At 41.9% G+C, this 23,290-nt stretch overlaps 1 protein-coding gene across 2 annotated transcripts in view; it reads right to left on the bottom strand.

Annotated features, from left to right (window-relative positions):
* The window catches only part of CHAF1A (chromatin assembly factor 1 subunit A), a 693,562-nt gene that overhangs the window by 509,714 nt on the left and 160,558 nt on the right, over window positions 1–23,290 (bottom strand). For both annotated transcript variants that reach the window (XM_073594763.1, XM_073594760.1), the window contains exon 4: window positions 12,393–12,622. In XM_073594763.1, coding sequence (XP_073450864.1) covers window positions 12,393–12,622 — 230 coding nt within the window. The remainder of the gene's footprint in view (window positions 1–12,392; window positions 12,623–23,290) is intronic.

Raw genomic sequence — 23,290 nt, 5'->3', positions numbered from 1 at the left:
AAACTTGTAACTCTTATTTACAGCGCAAAAAATAATGAGAGAGATGATCAAATACCACCAAAAAAAAGTTTCATTTCAATTGTGTACATGGTTGCATGACCGCGCAATTGTCAAAGTGTGACAGCGCTGAAAACTGAAAATTGGCCTGGGCAGGAAGGGGGTGAAAATGCCTTGTATTGAAGTGGTTAAGTACGTAAAGGGGGGTAAGCTCCTTTGGGCGAAGAGGAAAATTCTGAGTGAAGAATGCCCAAATGGCAGGGCAACAAATTGGAAGTTTTTTTTTTTTTTTGTATTTTTTTTATTAAGATACCAGCTGCGGTGGTCTGAGGTTTGGAATAAAAATGTAGACTGTTGGAGCACTTTTCTTTAAGGGGAGGTAGGTTTAGAAGCCATCTATTATAGAATTAAAATTCCTCCAGTAACATCTTTGATGAATGTGTCAAGTGCCATGCTAAGAACCGTCAGACACAGGACTTGTCAGACTGGCAGGAGCATTCGACAGGGGCGGAATTTTTTTTTTTTTTTTTTATCAGGTCGGCAGCGAAAGCCATCATGATTTACATTGGGAGACATTACAGTTTTAATAAAGGGCTTGCCAAAAACTGCCTGTTTGGTACACTACACTTTTTTTGGGTGAATGGGTAGTGGTATGTAACCCATACTCATTCACATGGAAATGGGGAGGATGGGAAATGGGGGCCCTTTTATTAAAGGGGACTTCTAGATTCCGATAAGCCCGCTGTCCGCAGACCCCTACAACATAGGGACAAGGTGCTTTGGGGTTGGGCCGGCCTAGTATGGTTTTGGTGTGGTGGTTCCCCTCAAAATTCATACCAGACCCAAGGCACTGGTATGGATTTGGGGAGGGGACCTCATGCTATTTTTTTGTACATTTGGCATGGAAATCTATACCAGACCAAAGTTACACTCATCTTAAGTCAGATCCTGTTCTTTAAAGTCGCATGGAAGTCAGATTGAGGTCGGGCCTAAGTCACAGGGCAAAGTCGGATCGGAAGTCCTGCGACTTTTATGTCGAACAAGTGTTCAGTCTCGGGCATCCAACAGGCAGCTTCAGCTGTCCAGGCTTTCAGCTAAATGTTTTTGCACATGAGAGCCATGCTTGAGATTTGGGAAAAGTTCTAGGGCATCAACACAAACAAGTAACACAGAAAGTAGCGTCTGTAGGAGCTCTGCCAAGGTTCAGTTCTGAAAGACAGGAATGTTGGTTGTCCATTGCTGTTGTCCAATTAACAGCTGTCTGACAGATTTGCAGAAATAGCTGGCTCCAGAGCTGAGCCTGCAAGCTTAACCACTTCAGCTCCGTAAGTTTTACCCCCCTTCATGACCAGGCCATTATTTGCAATACGAAACTGCTTTACTTTAACTGACAATTGCGCGGTCATGCGACGCTGTACCCAAATAAAATTTATTACCTTTTTTACCTCACAAATAGAGCTTTCTTTTGGTGGTATTTTATTACCTTTGTGGTTTTATTTTTTGCACTATAAACAAAAAAAAAAAAAACACAACAATTTTGTTAACATTATTTCTTTTTTTACTTTGCTATAAAACACATCCAATTAAAAAAAATATATATATATAAAATCAAAATTTCTTCATAAATTTAGGCCAATATGTATTCGTTACATATTTCTGATAAAAAAAATCCCAATAAGCATATATTGATTGGTTTGCGCAAAAGTTATAGCGTCTACAAACTATGGAATATATTTATGGAACTTTTTTTTTAGCCGCCGCAGTTGTACTGTGGCAACATGGCTCGGCCGCCCGAAGAGCCGTTATATCTCATCGCTTCTTTCTTTGGTCACTAGGGGCACGCGCCCCCAAAGCCGATGAGAGTGCCCGGCGGTCGCGATGACCACCGGGCTCCCACGATCACTCATGACACGGCAAGAACCAGGATCTCTGTGTAAACACAGAGAACCCAGTTCTCTGAGGGGAGAAGAGACTGATCGTGTGTTCATACAAAGTATGAACACCGATCTATCACTTCCCCGAGCTAGGCCCATCCCTTCCTTCAGTTAGGGAACACAGTTAACCCCTTGATCGCCCCCTAGTGTTAACCCCTTCACTGCCAGTGACATTTATATGGTAATCAATGCATTTTTATAGCACTGATCGCTGAATGAATGCCAATGGTCCCAAAAATGTGTCAAAATTGTCCGATGTGTCCGCCATGTCGTAGTCACAAAAAAAAAAAAAATAAAATTACTAAATTATAATACAAATGCTATAAATCTATCACCTATTTTGTAGACGCTATAACTTTTGTGCAAACCAATCAATATACGCTTATTACGATTTTTATTACCAAAACTATGTGGAATACATATCGGCCTAAACTGAGAAAAAAATTTATTTATTTTTTTTTTTTAAAGGAAAAAAAAAAAGTCAATTTTGTTTGGGTACAATGTTGCATGACTGCAATTGTCAGTTAAAGCGATGCAGTGCCGAATCGCAAAAAGTGCTCTGGTCATTCAGCAGCCAAATCTTCCGGGGCTGAAGTTTAAGTAATGGTGGCGATCAGCGACATAGTGAGACTGAAATTGCAGTGGACAAATCAGACACCAAGTGACTTTTTTGGGAACCAGTGACACCAATACAGTGATCAGTGCTTAAAAAAAAAAAAAAAGGAACCGTCACCGTACTAATGACACTGGCTGGGAAGGGCTGACATCAGGGGCGATCAAAGGGTTAACTGTGTGCCTAAAATGAGATTGGTTACTGTGGGGGAGGTGCTTTCACTACGCACAAAGTAGTAAGCACTTGCAGAAAACACAGGATCCACGTCTTTCCTACTGACAGGACAGTCTCCCTTGTTTACATAGGCACACCACCGTTCTGCTTCTTTCCTGAACGATCGCCGGGTCCCAGAGGACAGAATCCCAGTGGACATTGAGGAACCAGACGTTTGGATCACATACAGAGTAGCCGCCCTGCCGAAGTAAATGTACATAAGGCGGCAGCTAAGCGGTTAAAGAAAAAACTTATGGTCATAGCATACACTTTTTTTTCAAGGCCCTCTTTACACTGGCATTAGAAACAGGCATTTGAGGCGTGTTTTTGCCACTGTTTGAATGGCTAGTAAAGCAGCCTGCAATGGATAATATAGACAGCAGACACAGCTCTTCACATTTAAAATCATGTAGCGTTTGCATTATTTTGCATTGGTGCGCAGCAAAAAAGGGAGGCTACATGTCGTGTCTGGGAGGCATTTAATTTTGTCAACTGCTTCCATTCAACTCGATTGTAAAACACTGAAAATCTGCCTGCAGTGCTAACAGCAAGTTTACAGAGCATTTGACAGGTGTTAATCCAATATCAGTGAGGTAAATAGTAAGCTATCCAAATTGTCCCAGGTGGACAGGGCTATTTTGACTGCTCCTTTCGTGACTAATTGGCTGATGCTCTGGCTCCACTTGGGACCTGGGGCTCCCTGAGGAGGTATAGGAAAAAAAAAAGTAAAAAAAAAAAAAAAAAGTATGCCTTTACACTTTTACCACAACTTAAATTAGTCTTTGTAAATGTGTTGGAGCAGGGATTCCCATCTAGGAATAAAGAGGTGGTTATCCTTCTCCTGAAACCTGGTAAGAATAGCCTACTTCCAGATTCGTATAGACCCATTTCATTTTATCAGATGTCAAGCTCTTAGCTAGAGCTCTGGTCACATGTTTGGCAAAGGTAACTTCTAAATGCAGATTAAATCGGGACTTATCCCTTCTAGATCTACATCACTAAAAATTAGACAGTTTTTAAACCTTAAGGTGCCTGTAGATAATCCCGATAACCGCGCAGTCTTATCCCTAGATGCTGCCAAGGCATTTGACAGAGTTTAATGGTCATATCGGTGGAAGGTCTTGAACTGCTTTGGCCTAGGTACTCACTTTATTAAGTGGGTGCAGCTTCTATATTCAGCCCCTACGGCTAGGCTTAGGATTAACGGGGATCTAACCAAACTCTTTCCCACTCCACAGGGGCATATGACAAGGGTGCCCCTGTCACCGCTGTTTGCATTAGCTCTGGAGCCTTTGGCAGCAACAATCGGAGCTTCCCAACACATTACAGGTTTTATTAGCAAATACAGGGAAGATAAAATGTCGTTATATGCAGACGATGCCCTCCTAGACTTGGGTGAGACCGAAGCGTAATGTCTTTAATCAAACATTTCAATACCCTCTACAACTTCTCTATAATTTGGAGCATGTCAGTTCTCCCCCCCCCCGGACAAACTATGCTTCTAACTACCAGATTGTGCTCGCTCTTTGCAGCTTGTGACCCAGTTTCAATACCTAGGAGTGCAAGTCACCCCAGACCCCTCCAAATATCTAGAACTTAAAATTTACTTCCCCTGTTCCAAAAATGTCAAGCCAAAATGTAATGGTGTAAACTCCCTCTATCAGTAATTGGCAGAGTTAACTATCAAAAAAATGATGTGGTCCCTGCAGTTACTATACATCCTACTTAATTCCCCACAATGAATTCCCTGCAGATGGTTTATGCGCATTGAAACTTTAACACTTATCTGGAAAAAGTTAGCTAGAATACACCTCTCTACTTTGCTATATAGTAAAGACCAGGGTGGATTAGCAGTACCCAATCCCAGACTTTACTTTCTGGCCTCCCAGCTCCAACATCTTGTGAGGCTGGGGTTGTCCTTATGCCTCGGATCCGATACATACTTTTTGCTAAAACCTCGAATTACACAGCGTTGTCCCACTTAGAAATGGGGCTCTCCATTCCACCACTCTCAGGACCCACGGTTTCACTCATAAGGAGACTTTGGACAAATGTTAATCAGTCTGAAATAGAGCTACACAATTAATCGTTAAGAATAAAGATTGCGTACGCAGATAACCTACTAATTTTTTTGACCAATCCCCTAGTATCTATCCCAAACTTGCTAAAGGAACTAAAGACACATGAGGAGTTGTCAATGTTCCGCATCAAGTACCAGAAATCAAAAGCGCTTGATGTCGCCTTGCCATCATCCCTAGCCGCACTGCTCTGGGTTGATTTTCCCTTTAAATGGGCTACATCCCACATTAAGTATCTGGGCATCCTCTTGCCCAGTAGGGCAGAGGAGATTTTTCCCCTCAACTTCCCCCCCTCTTCTGACAGCCATAAGGAAGGATCTTCAGGAGTGGAAGCATGGCCTGTTTTCCTGGTTCGAACGCTGTGGCATAGTGAAAATGATCGTCATGCCCGGGCTGTTGTACCACTTTCAGGCACTCCCCATACGGGTTCCTACCTCCTTCCTAAGAGTGATGAACCGAACGCTTGTCAATTTTGCCTGGGCCCAGAAACCCCCACGGTTGGCGCAAACAGTTCTGCGACTTCCAAAACTGAGGGGAGGCATAGCTTTGCCGGATGCCAATCTTTACCATACGCTATGTCACCTAACCTGTATCTTGGACTGGTGTCGTCACAGCGCTCTGAAACCATGGGTGCAAGCAGGACAATCCCTAACAGGGGTCCAGCTGAAGTCGCTGCCCCGGTGTCAGATGCTCTTGTCTCCACTCTCTCCCGTAGTTGGCAATCTGGCTTTCAGTACGGGACTCAACGACCCTAGATTCCTGGAGTTGAAACTGGTCGAGAGGTCACAGGCCCGACACTCCCTCACAAATGGAAAATAGAGGAACAGGCAACAGATCCTGGACAACCCAGCCCTGGCGGGCCTCTCCTGCTCACTGCGGCAAAAGGCTGCATCCCCCTGTACTGGAAGCAGACACAACCACCGTCAGTGGCTGTCTGGTTGAGGAAAGTTGTGGACATTCACGCAATGGAGGACATGGTGGCCACGGAAAAAGGCCTAAGTGAGAAATTTTCCAAAAAATGGTTTCACTGGCACAAGCTCATCTACTCTGAGGTGTGCGGAAAGCTGGCAGCTTAGCTCCCCTGAAGTGGGACGATTTTGGAGGCTCCCCAGACGGAGTTAGTATGACTGGATGGTGGTACCATCCCTTCCTTGCCCCCCCACCACCCCCTTTTTTCCCCCTTTTCTCCTCTCTTCTCCTTCCTTGTTTTCCTATGTCAGAAAAATGGCTGTGACTTTAGAGCCGGTTGGTATCTGGCTTTATTCCTATTCCATAAAATGGCAATCGCCGTGGAAAATGGCCATGCGGAGTACAGAGGACTCTTGGTCCCTTGAAGCTCAATGTGATTCCCTTCTGATAGATGACCATTTTTTTCTTACATTGTGACATATGGACTATTGACTATGTTTTTTAGAACAATTACTCTATTTTGTGGTCTCTGTATTTTCTGCTTTCTTAAAAGAATTTATATAAAAGAATCGAGATTGCGATTCTTTCCCCCCCTCGCGATCTTAAAGCATTTTCCCGATTCTATGCAGAGTTCTCTGTTCAAGCCGACACCCGTCAAGAAAAAAATAAAATAAATAAACACAAACAGGCAACCTGCCAAGTTTCACAACATTCCTCAGCCGCTGAGCTAACTAACATGTAAACATGGCAAATCTCCATTTTGACAGGGGAGGAGATCACACAGATTCTGTCTTCCTGCTACGCACTGATCTGTGCGTTTCCCCAGTCACACAGTCTGCCATACAGTTAGAACACACAGTGAGGGAACACATTTAACCCCTTGATCACCCCTTCCCTGTCAGTGCCATTAGTACAACAGTGCCTATTTTTAGCACCGATTTTTTTTTTTTTTTTTTTTTTTTTACAGTAAAGTGCCAAAAATGTTAATGAGGTGTCCGACCTGTCCGACGCAATTCCAATAAAAAGCACTGATCGCCGCCATTACTAGTAAAAAATAAGTAAATAATAAAAATGCCATAAATCTATCCCGAAACCAATCAATATACGTTTATTGCTATTTTTTTCCCCCCAAAAAATATGTAGAAGACTACATATTGGCCTAAACTGACAGACTTTTTTACTTTTTTGGGGGGGATATTTATTATAGCAAAAAAATAAAAAAATTACTTTTTTTTTTAATAGTCACTCTTTTTTGTTTATAGCGCAAAAAATAAAAAAAAAAACACAGAGGTGATCAAATACCAAAGGAAAGCTATTTGGGGGGGGGGGGGGGAGGGAGACACCAATTGTGTTTGGGTACAGCGTAGCATGACCATGCAATTGTCAGTTAAAGTGACAGTGCCATATCACAAAAAATGGCCTGGTCATTCAGGGGGAAAATCTTCCGGGGCTGAAGTGGTTCGAATCATTTTTTGCTAGAAAATTACCCAAAACATTATATATCTATTTTTTTTTTTTTTTTTTTTTTGCACAGACACTAAATAAAATGGTGGTTGTTGCAATATTTTATGTTGCACTGCATTTGCGCAGCGGTCTTTCAAATGCAATTTTTTGGGAAAAAAATACACTAATTAAAAAAAAAACAAAAAAAACTAAGCAGTAAAGTTAGCGCCATGTTTTGTATGATGTGAAAGATGAAGCTGATGAAGATGAAGATGATGTGACGCCGCGAGAATCGTGATCTTTATCCCAAGCAAAACAAAAAAAAAAATCACGATTCTAATTTTTCCCAGAATCGCGCAGCGCTAGTCTGAAAATATCAGGTTTTATTCTTGCGACGTCTTTATGGCACAATCCCGAGTATACCGAACTAAGCAAACTGAAGGGGTCTCAGGCATGGGAGACAGCAGATATACGTTAATTATCCCAACTGTATAATCAGAACATAGTTAAATCTTTTCCTGAGCTACAGGCAGAATTTGTTTACCTAGACAACCATTTTACAAATACCTACAATTCCGCCATGTCCTGCAGGCCCAAACACACTTCTCTAATCTAACATTATCAGATCATACCTTTCTTGCTGGGCTCATTTGAGTACTTCACGCAACAATTGATGATCTCCCAAATCTATTCCACCCTAATTTCAACCATGCAGGATGCAACCACTCTACAGTGTAGGAGAGGTTTGGGAATGAGATTTGAGGGACATTAGCGGAGAATTGTGGGAGCTGTGCTTGCAAAATGTGCATGCTATATCTGTCTTACCCACGTTATCACAATTTTTACTACACAGAGCTTATCACACTACAACACAGCTTCACCGTTGGGGGAGAAGAGGTTCTCCTAAATGCTCCACTAAGGAGGGGTCTCTTATTCATTTAATTGTGGCTACTGGAAGGATGTGACAGGTATCATTTCTGCATTATATGAGATCAAGGTCCCACTGGTTTGCCTGCTAGGTGCACAAGGACAAAGACATCTAAAAAAAAAAAAAATTTAATATACAGTGGGGACAGAAAGTATTCAGACCCGCTTAAATTTTTCACTGTTATATTGTAGCCATTTGCTAAAATCATTTAAGTTCATTTTTTTTTCCTCATTAATGTACACACACAGCACCCCATATTGACAGAAAAACACAGAATTGTTACACATACAGTCCCAACCGTGAAGCATGGTGATGGCAGCATCATGCTGTGGAGGTGTTTTTCAGCTGCAAGGACAGGACGACTAGTTGCAATCGAGAGAAAGACGAATGCGGCCAAGTACAGGGATATCCTGGACGAAAACCTTCTCCAGAGTGCTCAGGACCTTAGACTGGGCCGAAGGTTTAACCAACAAGACAATGACCCTAAGCACACAGCTAAAATAACGAAGGAGTGGCTTCACAACAACTCCATGACGGTTCTTGAATGGCCCAGCCAGAGCCCTGACTTAAACCCAATTGAGCATCTCTGGAGTGACCTAAAAATGGCTGTCCACCGTTTACCATCCAACCTGACAGAACTGGAGAGAATCTGCAAGGAGGAATGGCAGAGGCTCCCCAAATCCAGGTTTGAAAAACTTGTTGCATCTTTCCCAAAAAGACTCATGACTGTATTAGATCAAAAGGGTGCTTCTACTAAATACCGAGCAAAGGGTTTGAATACTTGACCATGTGATATCAGTTTTTCCCTAATAAATCTGCTAAAATGTCAACAATTCTGTGTTTTTCTGTCAATATGGGGTGCTGTGTGTACATTAATGAGGAAAAATGAACTTAAAAGTATTTTAGCAAATGGCTGCAATATAACAGAGTGAAAAATTTAAGGGGGTCTGAATACTTTCCGTCCCCACTGTGTGTAAATGTTAATTATATATATATATATATATATATATATATATATATATATATATATATATATATATATATATATATATATATACACATACATACATACATACATACATACATACATACACACACATATACATATACATATATATATATATACACATACACATACCTCTATCTTGGTTCAGGCTTTCTCCTCATACCCCTACTAAGAAACTTTGAATAGAACAGGTTAATTCTATACTTCTAAGGGAACGATTAACATATCAACACAAATGCCAACTGAACGTTTTCTTCTATATGGCAGGCATGGTTGGATACTCCAGGTCTTGTTCTACCACAACTGGTCTCAGATGCATGCCTTGGAAACCATCCATTTGGGTCCTGTGAGTTGTTCATAAGAACCTGGCAAAGACATCTGAGCGGGTTTGGAGCAGGAAGGAGCACTTTTTAAACTCCTTGTGATATAGGGGTCATACTACAGGGAAAGGAGTCTGAATATCTTTTGTGGTGGAGGTGGCTGGATTTGTTTGCTTGCATTCTAGCACAGAATTTAAATCTGGTTTTCACAAACACTTATGGACTTTCACTTTATTTTGAATATTAACTGGGACTTTATTGCAAACAAATTGCATGCTGTGTATTGTAGAGTTAACGGGATATTACCTATGTTTGTGAACAGGATAGTGCTTTACAAATTCGATTTTCTGTGGGTATGTACGTTGGCAGCTTTCCGTTTACATTTTATTTAAATTGGTTGTACACCCTCTCCTATACTGAGTGACGTCAACAGCCTCAGATGATCGAGCTGAAACAAATCCTCCTACATAAGTTTTACATGTATATCTGCTTTCTTTCCCTTTCTACATTCTTTGGATAGTGCAGATCGTGTTAAAAATCTTTCTTCCAGTTTCAGCAGCACATAGGGGTGGGTGTGGAGTCTGGGCTTACACTGTGTGAGAGCTGATTGGGAGGAAAGACCCCTGCTCCACATAGGTAGATGAACGAAGGAACATGCAGAGCTGTACTGTGAATAGACCAGGTCTCTGCTTATCCATCTCCAAGCTCACTCCCAGACACAAATTTTCAGCTGCTGTTACCTCGTGTTTTGGAGAACTTGTCAGAAGTGACTGAAAAGAGGAACTGAGCAGCATAAAAAAGGTATGGCACAGCTTTGGAGAGAGAAAAGTAAACACTACAGACATATGAGCCTAGGTCAAATATAATGAATGGGGTTTACAACTACTTTAATGTGGAGTTGTAATTTAACAACATTTTCAAACATTGTGGGTAGGATTTTGTGTTTATTAGCACAGAGTTTTTTGGTTCTGAACGTCAAATGTTGTGACAAGGTCAAAAGACTACTTCTCCAACTGATCTAGAGTGATCTCCAGCAAGACAGGAGTAGGGCATCCAGAAACGTGATGATCGGCCAAGCAAAAGATGTACCAATAATGGCATAGAAAGACAAGTTGTCAGGGTTGGAAGTCTGTCAAAAACTTGTGTTCTTGAAGATCCTCTGCTGTGAAAATACAGGATTGCTAGCAATGACCAACGTAGCCCTGTGAGAAACAAATCCTGGAGTTCCTAAGCAGGGACACTACAGTGCAATTAGGAAAACCTGCAATGCTGCTTTAGGCTGACGGAAAAGACTTCCAATATTTATACATTTGGCCTGAAACAACCAGCAAGCTGTTTACTGCAGATCATCAAAAAGCAGAGCTTTGAGAGACGTCATACACCTTGTGTGTGTCTTGCCAAGCTAAATACATCGCACCTAGGGGTTGGCCTCAGTTTTTTTTTTTTTAGTCATCCTAGTAAGTCATGTAGTCAGCAAAAGTATAACCCCATGGTATTGAATAAGGGATGCTTTGACTCAGCTTAGAAAATCTACATATTTTAAAGAATTGGGAAGCTTGATGGGCATGCCATGCTATAGAGAAATCATGGAAGATTTTTTTTTTAATAAAAGATTCTATCTGACCAAAAGACATACGTTTCGCAATAAAAGTCTTTAGCTTATTGCGCTTTCTTGCCATTATAAGAGCCATATAGGCAACGGTAATTTGGCAAAATAAAGCTTCAGGAGGCGTTTCCACTTTTTTTTTTTTTTAAAGAGACTGGTTTGTTTTTACATAATCAAAATTTGTGACAATTTTTAGCATACATGTTAAAAGTTTAGAGCCCTTTAAGATTCCTTGCATGCTAAAAAACCCTGATTTAGTTTGTGGGCTGCCATCACTTATGGCAGAAGCGAAGGTGATGGTTTATTGTGCTGTTTCAGTGCATCTCACTTTTTTTTTACTTTAATAAGAAGTTTACCAAGTGCACACTTTGTTCAGGCATCCACACAGAAAAGCAGTGCACTGCACAAAAACCTCTGGTGCCATCAAATGCACTGTGGAAAAATGCAGCAGGTCTGCATTTTTCTGTACAGTACATCACTACTGCTGTGGTGTTGCACAGGGCACATGAAAAACCCCCTTAAAATCAGGGGAAAATCCCCGCTAATTGTGATCTATCGGCGGCGATCACCGCCGACATTCACATAGCGTGTCGTTTTAAATATGGCGCCGCGGAGTTCGGAGGGACTCGGCGGAGCTGAACGACCGCCGCCGAAATCAGTGAGCCGAGATACACAGTCGAGTGTTCTCGGCTCTTTCCGGCGCCGCTCAGTCACGCCCAGTCCCGCCATTGGACCTGTGTTATGTCTATCATAGGGCGGGACTGGGCGGGACTGTGAGCGGCGCCGGAAAGAGCCGAGAACACTCGACTATGTGTATCTCGGCTCACTGTGATTTCGGCGGCGCTCGTTCAGCGCCGCCAAGTCCCTCCGAACTCCGCGGTGCCATATTTAAAACTACATGCAGCTATGTGTATGTCGGCGGTGATCTGTCCAAGCATGGACACTGGGGGCAAGGCTGCACTGACAAGGCGGCACTGGGGCAAAGCTGCACTGACAAGGCGGCACTGGGGCAAAGCTGCACTGACAAGGCGGCACTGGGGCAAAGCTGCACTGACAAGGCGGCACTGGGGCAAAGCTGCACTGACAAGGCGGCACTGGGGCAAAGCTGCACTGACAAGGCTGCAATGGACACTGGGTCAAGGCTGCACTGACACTGAAAAGGCTGCAATGACACTAACAAGGCTGCAGATGAACACTGATGAGGCTGCATTGATGGGCATTTTAATGTAAGTTTTTTTCCCTTAAACTTCCCTCCTAAAAGTTTTTTTCCTTAAAATTCTCTCCTAAACCTGGGGTGCGTGTTATACGCCGACGCGTGTTATACGCCGATAAATACGGTACTTACTCTAAGGCTTCAAGCTTTTCTTTCTTCTTCTCTTCCTTAAGCCGCATTTTTTCTGCCTTTTCTCTGTCATCTTTTTCCTTTTTTTCCTTCTTCTCCTTCGCCTTTTGCTCCCGTTCTTCATCTTTCTTTTTTTTTGCTTCTTCTTTTGCAAGTTTTAATTCTTCCCTAATACGGTCCCGATGTTCTTTTTCTGTCTGCAATTTTAGCCTCTTTGACTGCTGTTCTTTCTCCTTCGTGTGAAGAAAAGGTAAAAAACAAACAGTAAATAAAAAAAATAAAAAAAAAATAAAACAAACCAACAGGTCCATAAAATATGACATCTTATAAGCACTTCTTTTCTAACAAGAAGCGTACCAACAATCTGATTGTATTTCTTTATATTTAGCAGCTACTTTTTAGCCCAAGGGCCTAGATAAATAATACAAATAATCAATATCTAATCAGATTGACCTTGAAGCTGGCCATATACTAGTAGAATTTCCAAAAAAAAAAAAATTTTTTTTTAATTTCCCAATCATTAGTTTGATGCTAAAAATCAACATTTTTGATTCTTACAATCACTATGAAGAAAAGAAAAAAAAAAAAAAAGTTAATGTTCTAGAATGCAATTTCATCAGTGTTTGTAGCTTTTGTTCAGGGAAGTCCATTTGTTGCAAAACCAAATGTTAAAAGCAAATTAAAATTTTGAAATACTTTGGAATGAAATGTAAAATCAAAAAAAGTTACAGAAAATGTTCATACATCATTTGTATTAACTTTTGTACAAAATGTTCGTATGAAACTAGAGTATGGGCAGTTTTACACTATTCATTTGCAGATTTATCAATCTACAGGAGATAGTACAATTGAACTGCAACATTTAACTCCTTGCTTGATTAAAAAAAAGACCAAGTTGACTTTGTTCCAATACGACAGGCAGGGTATGCCATCCGACAGATTTTACAGTTACAACGCATCCGCTCTCTAGGAGATGCTGTTATCGCTCTATGTAAATAAGACATTTGGCACTTTGTCATGGCTTTATCTTATGGTCGTACTCCGTCACTATGGTTTCTGTGCCTCAAGCCCCATACACACGGGTGGAATGTCGGGAGACAACAGCCGGTTAAAATTTTTTTTTAAAAGTCCAACATTCGGCTCATGTGTATGTCTGTCTAAAAAAAAAAAGCCGGGCGTTTGGATGTGCATGCTGGAAAACCAAACAGCCAGTGGCAGAGAGCGCTGATCAGTGTATGGGTGGGGGGTGGTTGTCCCCCCCCCTCCCCCATCAGAAACAGCTTAGGGGGGAGGGGAAGGAAATCTCTCGACTAAACTCGCATGGTTAGTACAGCAGCTCCGACCAGAGCTGACCATTTTTTTTGTGCAATCGAAAAAAAAAAGCACTGTTAGCATATACCAGGCTTCATTCTTACAATGGATAACAGCGTTCTAAGACTCCCCTCAAGCCACAATTAAATATTATGGTTTTGAGTCATCTATCTTTACCATCCGAACAGGTACCCACCATGGCCCTCTTTCACTGCTCTTATTCATCTTGGCCCTGGAACCGCTGGCGGAGGAAACTCATTCCCATTCAGATATAAAAAAAAAAAAAAAAAAAAAAAAAAGGGTATTGAAACAGCAGGCTCCCTACAGAAGATATCACTGCTTGCCAATGACATCCTGAGGACTGACTTCCCCTAGAGTCTTTTAGATAATTTTGCGTTCCTTTTCGGGATTGTGCGTTAACCCTACCAAATCTAAAGCCATGTTAGTCAACCTTTCCATTATATTTGCTCACCTCTCTGCCATATTTAGGAATTTGGCTTACCCCGACGTGTGAGGAATTATGTCAGGCCAATTTTTTGCCTTTGTTCAGGAAACTAACTGAAATGTTGTCCTTATGGACCCATTTTCCATTGTCCTGGTTTGGCATGTCTCATCTTCCGAAACTGCTTTATTTTCTTTGTGTCCTGTTTTGATCCCTTCACATAATATATGCAACACCAGCGTAAGCTTTTGAAATTCATTTGGGGATCCACTTGACCTTAAAATCAATACAAATTTTGTATGCTCACAGGATCAATATTGGTCTCGGTCCCAAATCTCAAAGCTTATTATTTTGCAGCTAATATAGCTTCCTTGTTTTACCTCCATGACACCCAAACCATGTCTACTTCATGCTATTTACTTGTGGGATTCGGTTAAATTCTCTGCAGGTCTGATTTCTCCTCATCTACCTCTGCTTCGTCCTATCCAAGGCCCGCTATTCCCTCCGGGGTGTGAGACTCCAAGACCATATTCCTGGTGGACTCACAAGTGGTTTGTGGACATTCATTCTCGTCCCACCCCTACTAGGATGACCTTCGATCTTCCCATGACATTGTGTTACTAGCGCATTATAGCCATTTACAATTTTAACACTTCATTCAAGAGCTTATAAAAAAAAAAAGTCCCATCCCTCCGCCTACAGGTTGACCTCATTTGAGAGTCTTTGTAAAGCCCAGCTCCACTCCCCAGGCCTAATCTCAGCGATTTGCTCATCTTTTCCAGAAAACCACCGCTGAGGCCCTACCACGTACAATGGGAAAGCGAGTTGGGGAGCCCACTGGACCCAGAGAACTGGCAGATCATAACCCTAGCACTTTCCAAAAGCTTCAAAAAACGTCATTATGGAGAATGCCTATAAAATATATAGATGGTACTATACGCCGGCCATGCTGGCTCGTTTCAGACCAGCTCATTCCCTGCTCTGCTTCCGAGGATATTCGCAGGTAGGCACAAATGGTACACATCTGGTGGTCTTGCCCGAAGGTGTACAGATCATTGGTCAGGGTCTATGCCCTTCTTCGTACCTTATTTCACACTAATGAAGAAACCCCTATGAAGCTGTTCTTTGCAAACAGATTGCAGAATTGCTTCACCCGGAACGTCAACTAGCCACCAGGCATTGTCCTGGTTTGGATAGTTACGGCAATAACACCTTTTATTTACATTGTACTCCTACTTACATGTATGCGTAATATACACAATCCCTTGGTGAAACATACTAGGGGTTTTTTCCCTAGCTGCATTCGGTCATATGACCGGATGCTTTTGTATTTTCTACACTGTGGCAGGAACCCTGGAGTTGCCTCGGCTAGTAACTGACTTAAACTGTTGTGGAGCGCCGAGCCTTAAATTTGCATATCTGATTTGTATCTGATCAACACACAATATAACCATCTGTCAGCTCAATTTGTTGGATTAAATATCAATAAAATCCTTTGTAAAAACCTGAATATCATGATCATATCTCCTCTCAAGCATCTCCTCCAGGGAGAATAAAGCCTTGTAACATACGATGAAAGTATCGGACTAATGATAGTTTTTTTTTTTGCATGCTAATCTCTATATCGAATGGGAATAGGTTAAAAAGGTATGAAAATTCTTGTACGACAGGGGGAAAAAAATTAAAAAAGAAATCATAGCTGCTGTAATGCATTTGTATCTGGTATTGGATGAGAAAAACATTGTGTTTGTGCCTTTGGAAAATTTCGAACAGCTGTGTAGGAACGATCAGATTATCGTACGATCGCATCAAATTTTTGTCTGGTTTTCTCATCACTTGTATGAGGCTTAAAGTGGAAGTCCATGCTAAAACTAAAATCCCCGCATCTACAGACACCAACGATCTAACACTAACCTATCTAGCCCTGTAAAGAAAAAAAATGGACGATGCGACCCCACGCTGAGCAGTCAGCTGCGGCTTCGCTATGGAGGCGGGTGCAGAGGACAGACAACGGAAGCCCCAAAGTAACTATGGGCGACGTCACTTCCCATTCATTTCACAGCCGTTGTCAGTCATGTACTCTGCCGCTGGAGATCGGTTCGGATCGCCTTAATAAAAATGGTATGTATACTGATTTTTTTTCTTTACGGGGTTAATGTTAGATCGTGAGAGTCTATGCAGATGCAGAGATTTTAGTTTTAGCATGGACTTCCATTTTAAGTTTAATGCTTGTATTAGTTTCTTGTAACCGAGATCCTCCAGTCCAATTGTGTAGCCCTCTCTCCAGTTCCAGTACATCCTTTCTGGGAATTAGTGACCAGAACTGGACCGAATGCGTGTTGGAAAGAGGAGGCAGCAGGGAAGCCTGAATTCACTGCGGGACACACATGGCTGGTGATGTTAGTGTAGAGAAGGGCCCCCTTCTCTACAATCCCAATTGATTTTAACACCTGACCATTTTTTCCCTATTAAATCTGATCACCCAGTTTCAACTGAGGTAGTAGATCGGACGAGGGCATGGCTACATATTGGTTTTCCAGTGGGTAGAAGCTTGAGCAAGGATGGATTTAGAGGCTCTCTTAAACTGGGCGATATGTCCAGTTAAGACACATTTTTTTGAAAGCTTCCAGTTATCGTAGATAAAATATCAGGTATTTTAGTCAACCAAAATGGGTTTAACTGCCAGTTTGGTATGGGGGGGTTAGTAAAAAGTGTTGGCGTAACCCAATAGGGAGCATGGTCTGAGAGCAGGCATGGGCAGAAGCCAGCCACTTGTAATCTGGGAGTTAATACATGGGAGAGCAAAATAAAATCAATCCACAACTTAGTAGCATGAGAAGTAGAGAAACAAGAATATGCCTTCCGCTGGAGATACAGGAGTCTCCAGGAGTTAACTAGCAAAATCCTCCAGTAGGCAACTAAAACAGGACTCGACTGTCAGTGGATAGCCAGCCATTTTCAGGTCTCGCCAGAGGTTTAATAGGTTTCAAGTCGGGGTTCTGGCTGGGCCACTGTAGGACCTTCAGAGTTTTCCCCAAGTCACTACTGTGTGGTCTTGGGCTGTGGGCTTAGGATCTTTGTAATGTTGGAAAGTGAACCTTAGGCCCAGTCTGGGGTTCTGAGCACTATGGAACAGGTTTTCATTGAGGAGATCTCTGCACTTTGCTTCATTCTGCTTTGCGTCAACACCAACCAGTCTCCCAGTCCCTACTGTTGAAAAACACCCGCACAGCATGATGCTGCCACCACCATGCTTCTCTGTTAGGATGGTATTGGGTAGGTGATGAGCAGTGACTGGTTTCCTACAGACATAATGTTTAGAAATGAGGCCACACAGTTTAACCTCAGAGAATGTGGTTCCTCACAGTCAGAGTCCTTCAGGTGTTTTTTGCAAACTCCAAGTGGGCTTTCATGTGTTTTGCACTGAGGAAAGGCTTTCATCTAGCCACTCTGCCATAAAGTCCAGATCGGTGGAGGGCTGCGGTGATGGTTGTTCTGGAACTTTGTCCCACAATCACAAAGGATCTCTGGAGCTCAGCCAGAGAGTGACCATAGGGTTCTCGGTCACCTCTCTGACCAAGGCCCTTTTACCCCTCCGATTACCAAGTTTGACCAGGTAGCCAACACTTTGAGAGTCCAAGTTGTGCCAAACTCCTTACAGTAGATTTTTTTTTCTGTAGCCTTCCCCAGACCTGTGCCTTACAATAATCCTGTCTGAGTCTGCAGGCAGTTCCATAGACCTCATGGCTTTTACTATGATACAGTATGCATGTCAGCTGTGAAGCCTTTTATAGAGAGAAGTGTGCGCCTTTCCAAATCGTGTCCAAATTGTGTAATTTACCACAGGTGGACAATCAAGGGGTAGAAACATCTCAGCAACAAGAGAAATGGGAGCACCTATGCTAAAATTCAAGTTTTGGGGCATAGGCTGGAGCTTCATGGAGAAGAACGCAGGTGAGCTGAGCTCACGGTAGCGGTATATCCTTTCAATCCCACTGCTTATCCTGTTGTAGGTATCCCTCTTACTCCTGTGCCATGTTTCCTCCTCTTAGGACAACGGATGCCGCTGCAAAACTGGAAAGATTCCACAAAGACGAGGACCTGCAGGGGGAAGATGGTGGGTCTTCCTCTTCCAAGCTAGACCCGCCAGCGGTCAATACCAGCAAAAGTGCTGGAGGTGATTTCAGCATGTCAGGCGACACTTAAATCAAAAATAGAGGAAGCTGAGGTAGACATCTCTCCGATCTTCCAGGACTTCCACAAGCTGGTGGGACCGAATGTTGGAAGCCGAGCCTCGCTTAAAGCGGAAGTAAACCCATCCATACAACAGTTACATTTCCGGGACATGCCGGAAATGTGACAACCCCATTGGTTATGCTCTCAACCAAACTGTCAAACCATCCAATGGCTGGTGTCTTAATTGATCACATTTGCTGCATCATGGCAGTTGTACATTAAACAGAGGCCAAGATGGCAGCTTCCTTAGCTGAAAACGACAGGTGAGTTTTACTTTAGGATGTTTGGTTCCTTCCCTACTGGTAGTTATTCTCTCGCATACGTTATTCCTCCCTTGACCCGGGAGCTGGCCCTCCTCAGTGATGTCTGCAGTGGGGGCTTTCACCGCAATATCTTTTGGCCTGAAGATCTCTTGTTGGATACGTTCATATCCTGTAGTGTACGGTTATCCTGATAAGATATCGTTAGTGGGGCCGGTACTGGATCTCTGGCTGGGTTAATGCCATCACCGCCGGCTACCTGCAGTAAGGCACCTGGTTCTTTCTGCTTGCATTGGTTTTCTGTCTCCCTAGTGTACTGTTCGGGTTTTCTCTTCCCCCTCCCCCAGATGGTGCCTTTTATTGCTCTATGCACTATATTGATTATGTCCTGCCTAATGTGCGTTTTCCCAATATGTTTTACAGTTTGGGATGTATGCTCACACAAGTTTGGGTATGTTTTGAGCCAGATGGGTTGGCGGTTCTATTCTTTGATAGTGACTTGTTTATATAGAAAGTTTATGAGAGATCTTGTGTGTACATATGCCGGCACTTGTAACTCTACTTACTCCAATGTCTTTTGTCTCCAATACTCCAATTACTCCAATTGTAACTCCAATGTCTTTTGTACTTCCGGTCTGCTCTGGGGATCCACTTACCCACTGAGACCATATATTTTGCTATGGCCCCCTTGAAATTTCTCACTTGGAACATGCGTAGTCTCTATGAGCCATTGAACCACAGCTTTTTGGACATTTCTGAAAGCCCAACAGGCAGATATTGTGGTAGTGGTTGAAAAATTAGTAGAATCCCTTCAGCACGCATTAAAAAGACCCTGGATTGGGTGGGCTTTTCATGCCAGCCACACTAACTATTCCAGAGGCATGTCCATACTCCTTGCTAAATCTGTCCCTTGAAATTTGGTTGGTGGTGTTGTATGTCAGGGCATACACGTTTTCTTGCATGTCAACATCTCTGGCAATTCCTTTATTACTGTGAGCTTCGTGTGTCTATATAACCCCCCCCCCCCCCACCCCCAACTCAGCTATCCTCAGTGAAGTCTTTTCTTTCATGTGGCACTATTCTTCTATTCCAGCAATATGGCTAGGTGATTTTAACAGTCATTAACATTAGTGTAGATACCTGTGATTCCAAATCCAGCCTATTACAGCTAGACCAGGGGTCCTGTTTTAGTTGCCTACTGGAGGATTTTGCTAGTTAACTCCTGGAAACTCCTGTATCTCCAGCGGAAGGCATATTCTTGTTTCTCTACTTCTCATGCTACTAAGTTGTGGATTGATTTTATTTTGCTCTCCCATGTATTAACTCCCAGATTACAAGTGGCTGGCTTCTGCCCATGCCTGCTCTCAGACCATGCTCCCTATTGGGTTACGCCAACACCTTTTACTAACCCCCACATACCAAACTGGCAGTTAAACCCATTTTGGTTGACTAAAATACCTGATATTTTATCTACGATAACTGGAAGCTTTCGAAAAAAATGTGTCTTTTAACTGGACATATCGCCCAGTTTAAGAGAGCCTCTAAATCCATCCTTGCTCAAGCTTCTACCCACTGGAAAACCAATATGTAGCCATGCCCTCATCCGATCTACTACCTCAGTTGAAACCGGGTGATCAGATTTAATAGGGAAAAAATGGTCAGGTGTTAAAATCAATTGGGATTGTAGAGAAGGGGGCCCTTCTCTACACTAACACCACCAGCCATGTGTGTCCCGCAGTGAATACAGGCTTCCCTGCTGCCTCCTCTTTCCAACATGCATGAGAACGCTTTACAGTTGCTGGACGGCTCTACACTGCTCTCGAACACCATGCTGAGTATGGACACATGCCACAGATGAGGACTCCTGATTTTATCATGTCTTAACACTTAATCTTGTAGGTGCTTTTAACCCTTTGTGCACTTTATTAAATTTTGCATACTGCACTTAGAGGCGCCTTTCTTTTCCTTTTTTATATCTTCAAAAATACAATATAAACTGTTACATTACAAATTGTCAGTCATACTAAAACACTGGCGCCTTTCGACCTGTACAGCCATGGATTCAGGGGGATAGTTTTCTCTGGAGGAAAAACATCAAAACTCAGAACATCTCAGTACATTTCATCATCCACTAACTTCTATGTATACAGCAATAATATATTTACCACTGAAAAATGGAATGAAGAATCTCATAACCAGAAATGTAAAACTGCAGAGTGATCGGGAAGACTCCATGATCTATCCTCGCCTCCCCAGAAAAGGACAACAGCCCAGGAGGGCTTACAAGATGCCACACTTTGGATAACCTTAGAGGAAATGGCACCTGCAGCATAATCCCAAGTAAGGAAAATATATCAAAAATAGTGTCAAGTTCCAAACCCTTCACAGACTAAAAAACTGTGCCAGATTGTAAAAGTTTTTCCAATATTTATAATTAGAAAAAAATTCCATCATATAGTATATGGACAAAAACTCCTTGAATAATGTTATATTAAAATATCAAACAATGGGGGGGGCAGGAGGCGGAGCCTAGCAGAGCAGACATGCATTGTTAGAGCTCCACACCGCTGAGGAGAGAAGAGAAGGACAAAGCGGAGCCTGCAGGCTCAAAAGGTATCCATTTGAACCTTTTTGCCCCAGGGAACAAACTGTGAAAGTTTGGGCAGGAAATATGGTACTGGGAGGAAACCGTGGCAGAAATAAAAATCACCTCACAAAGAGCTCACAGGCACTCACTGCAGCTGAAGCAGCTCCAGTCACCTCACAATATACAGCATCAGGGCGCTCTCACAGACAGAAAATGTCACAGCAAGACTCTCCATTTGAGTCAGATACAGAACAAATCCTCTCACAAACTTCTCCACAAGCCTCCTCAGCACCCCCAGTAATATTATTACAATTTGAAAAGATGCTTCATAAGGCTTTAAAACAAACCTCAGACCAAATAACAAAAAGCCTAACCAAAGAAATAAGAGAGCTGGGAAACCGCACCGCAGCCTTAGAAATAAAAATGGATGAAATTGAAATTACAACCCAAGAAAATATAACAGAATTGGAACAATTAAAAAAAGAGAATTTAATACTTCAAACTAAGCTCGAAGATTACGAAAATAGAGCCAGACGTTCAAACTTGCGCATAAGGGGAATACCTGAAACTGTGACAGACCTGCAATCTACTATTACTGCTCTATTACAAGAACTAAAGCCAGATATCCCTATTGAACGTTTAGAACTGGACAGAGTACACAGAGCCCTCACAGACAAAAAGAAAGATGGACCCCCACGTGATATAATCACAAAATTTCATTATTACAGAACGAAAGAACAAATACTAATTGCTGCAAGAGAAAAAAAAAAAGGAACTTAATTTTCAAGGACACAATTATCAAATTTTTGCTGACCTATCCCAACTTACTATTACTAAAAGACAATCCATGAAACCCCAACTAATGGAACTGCAACGCCACAACATTATGTATCAATGGGGCTTCCCCTTTTCAGTCAGATTTAACTACCAAGGTACAATTTACAGAAGCAGATCAGCAGATGAACTACAACAAACCCTTTTAAAATGAAATCTGACAGAACCCACAAGCAGCAACACTCCCACACGCAGAAGAATGGCATCATCTTCACCTTCAGGCAGCACCCAGAAAATTTCAGAACAAAATGGGAATCATCATTCTCACAAAAGAGGCCGTTATGCCACATCATCCATGGACCAAGAAGATTCAATGGACTGACATCCTAATTCCTGATATCTCTTCATTTATTATACTAAGAGATGGTTCTCTATAAAAAAACCTGTATTTATAACTGAATGTAACTGCATTCTGATAGTCACACACTGTGTGGGATCATGTTACATTCCAGTTATATTTCTTATTACTTCTGATTCATATAGCCTTAGAATATATAAGTGAAATAAGGAAATTCTTGTTCAGTTATATATTATCAGGTAATAACAATAGATTTATTACTTTTTAGGACAAATATGTTCAATAATCCAGAAGTAATGGAAGCTTTTTCTTTCTTTTCTTAAAACAAATATATTATTACCCAACTAGTTCCTAGAATTATGTTTTTGTTTATTCTAATCTGAAGCAATACAACCTCAATTTTATGAGTTAACATATCTAAACAGTTACATATGAATAAAATATGTAATTGTTTACTCTAAAAGGGTTAAAATCCCAAAATAATTCAAACTATCTTCATCAATACCAAAGTTATTAACAGTACCTTTCCAACTGAATTATTTAGCCTAGGGCAAGACTAACCATATACAACCACCCTGGAATAAATAATTTCAACAAAAACTATATTCTGCACTCCAATTAATGAAACATTTTGATGTCTTTTGACATAGCACTTCTCTCCTGTAAGCGGAAGATCCGTGTACCCCCATTAGCCCTCCTCATTCTCCCAACCATATTATGTGGGAGTGTGACGAAGCCACTTATTCCCCTGAGAGAGATATTTATTCTCTTTCACGGGTAAATTGTGATTACTTGCAAAAAATAATTTATACAATGTATCATCTAATCTCATATGTTTTTTGTTTACTCTTTACTCCAGAATTCACTGGTTTCTCTTCTATCTATTCATCTCTTCAGTCCACACAGGTTGATCTGCGCAGTCAGCTCTGCAAA

This window comes from Aquarana catesbeiana, linkage group LG01, assembly GCF_042186555.1.
Source record: "Aquarana catesbeiana isolate 2022-GZ linkage group LG01, ASM4218655v1, whole genome shotgun sequence".
Classification (NCBI taxonomy): Eukaryota; Metazoa; Chordata; class Amphibia; order Anura; family Ranidae; genus Aquarana; species Aquarana catesbeiana.
Note: the sequence above shows the minus strand (reverse complement) of the source record. Positions and strands in the feature narration are given on the sequence as shown.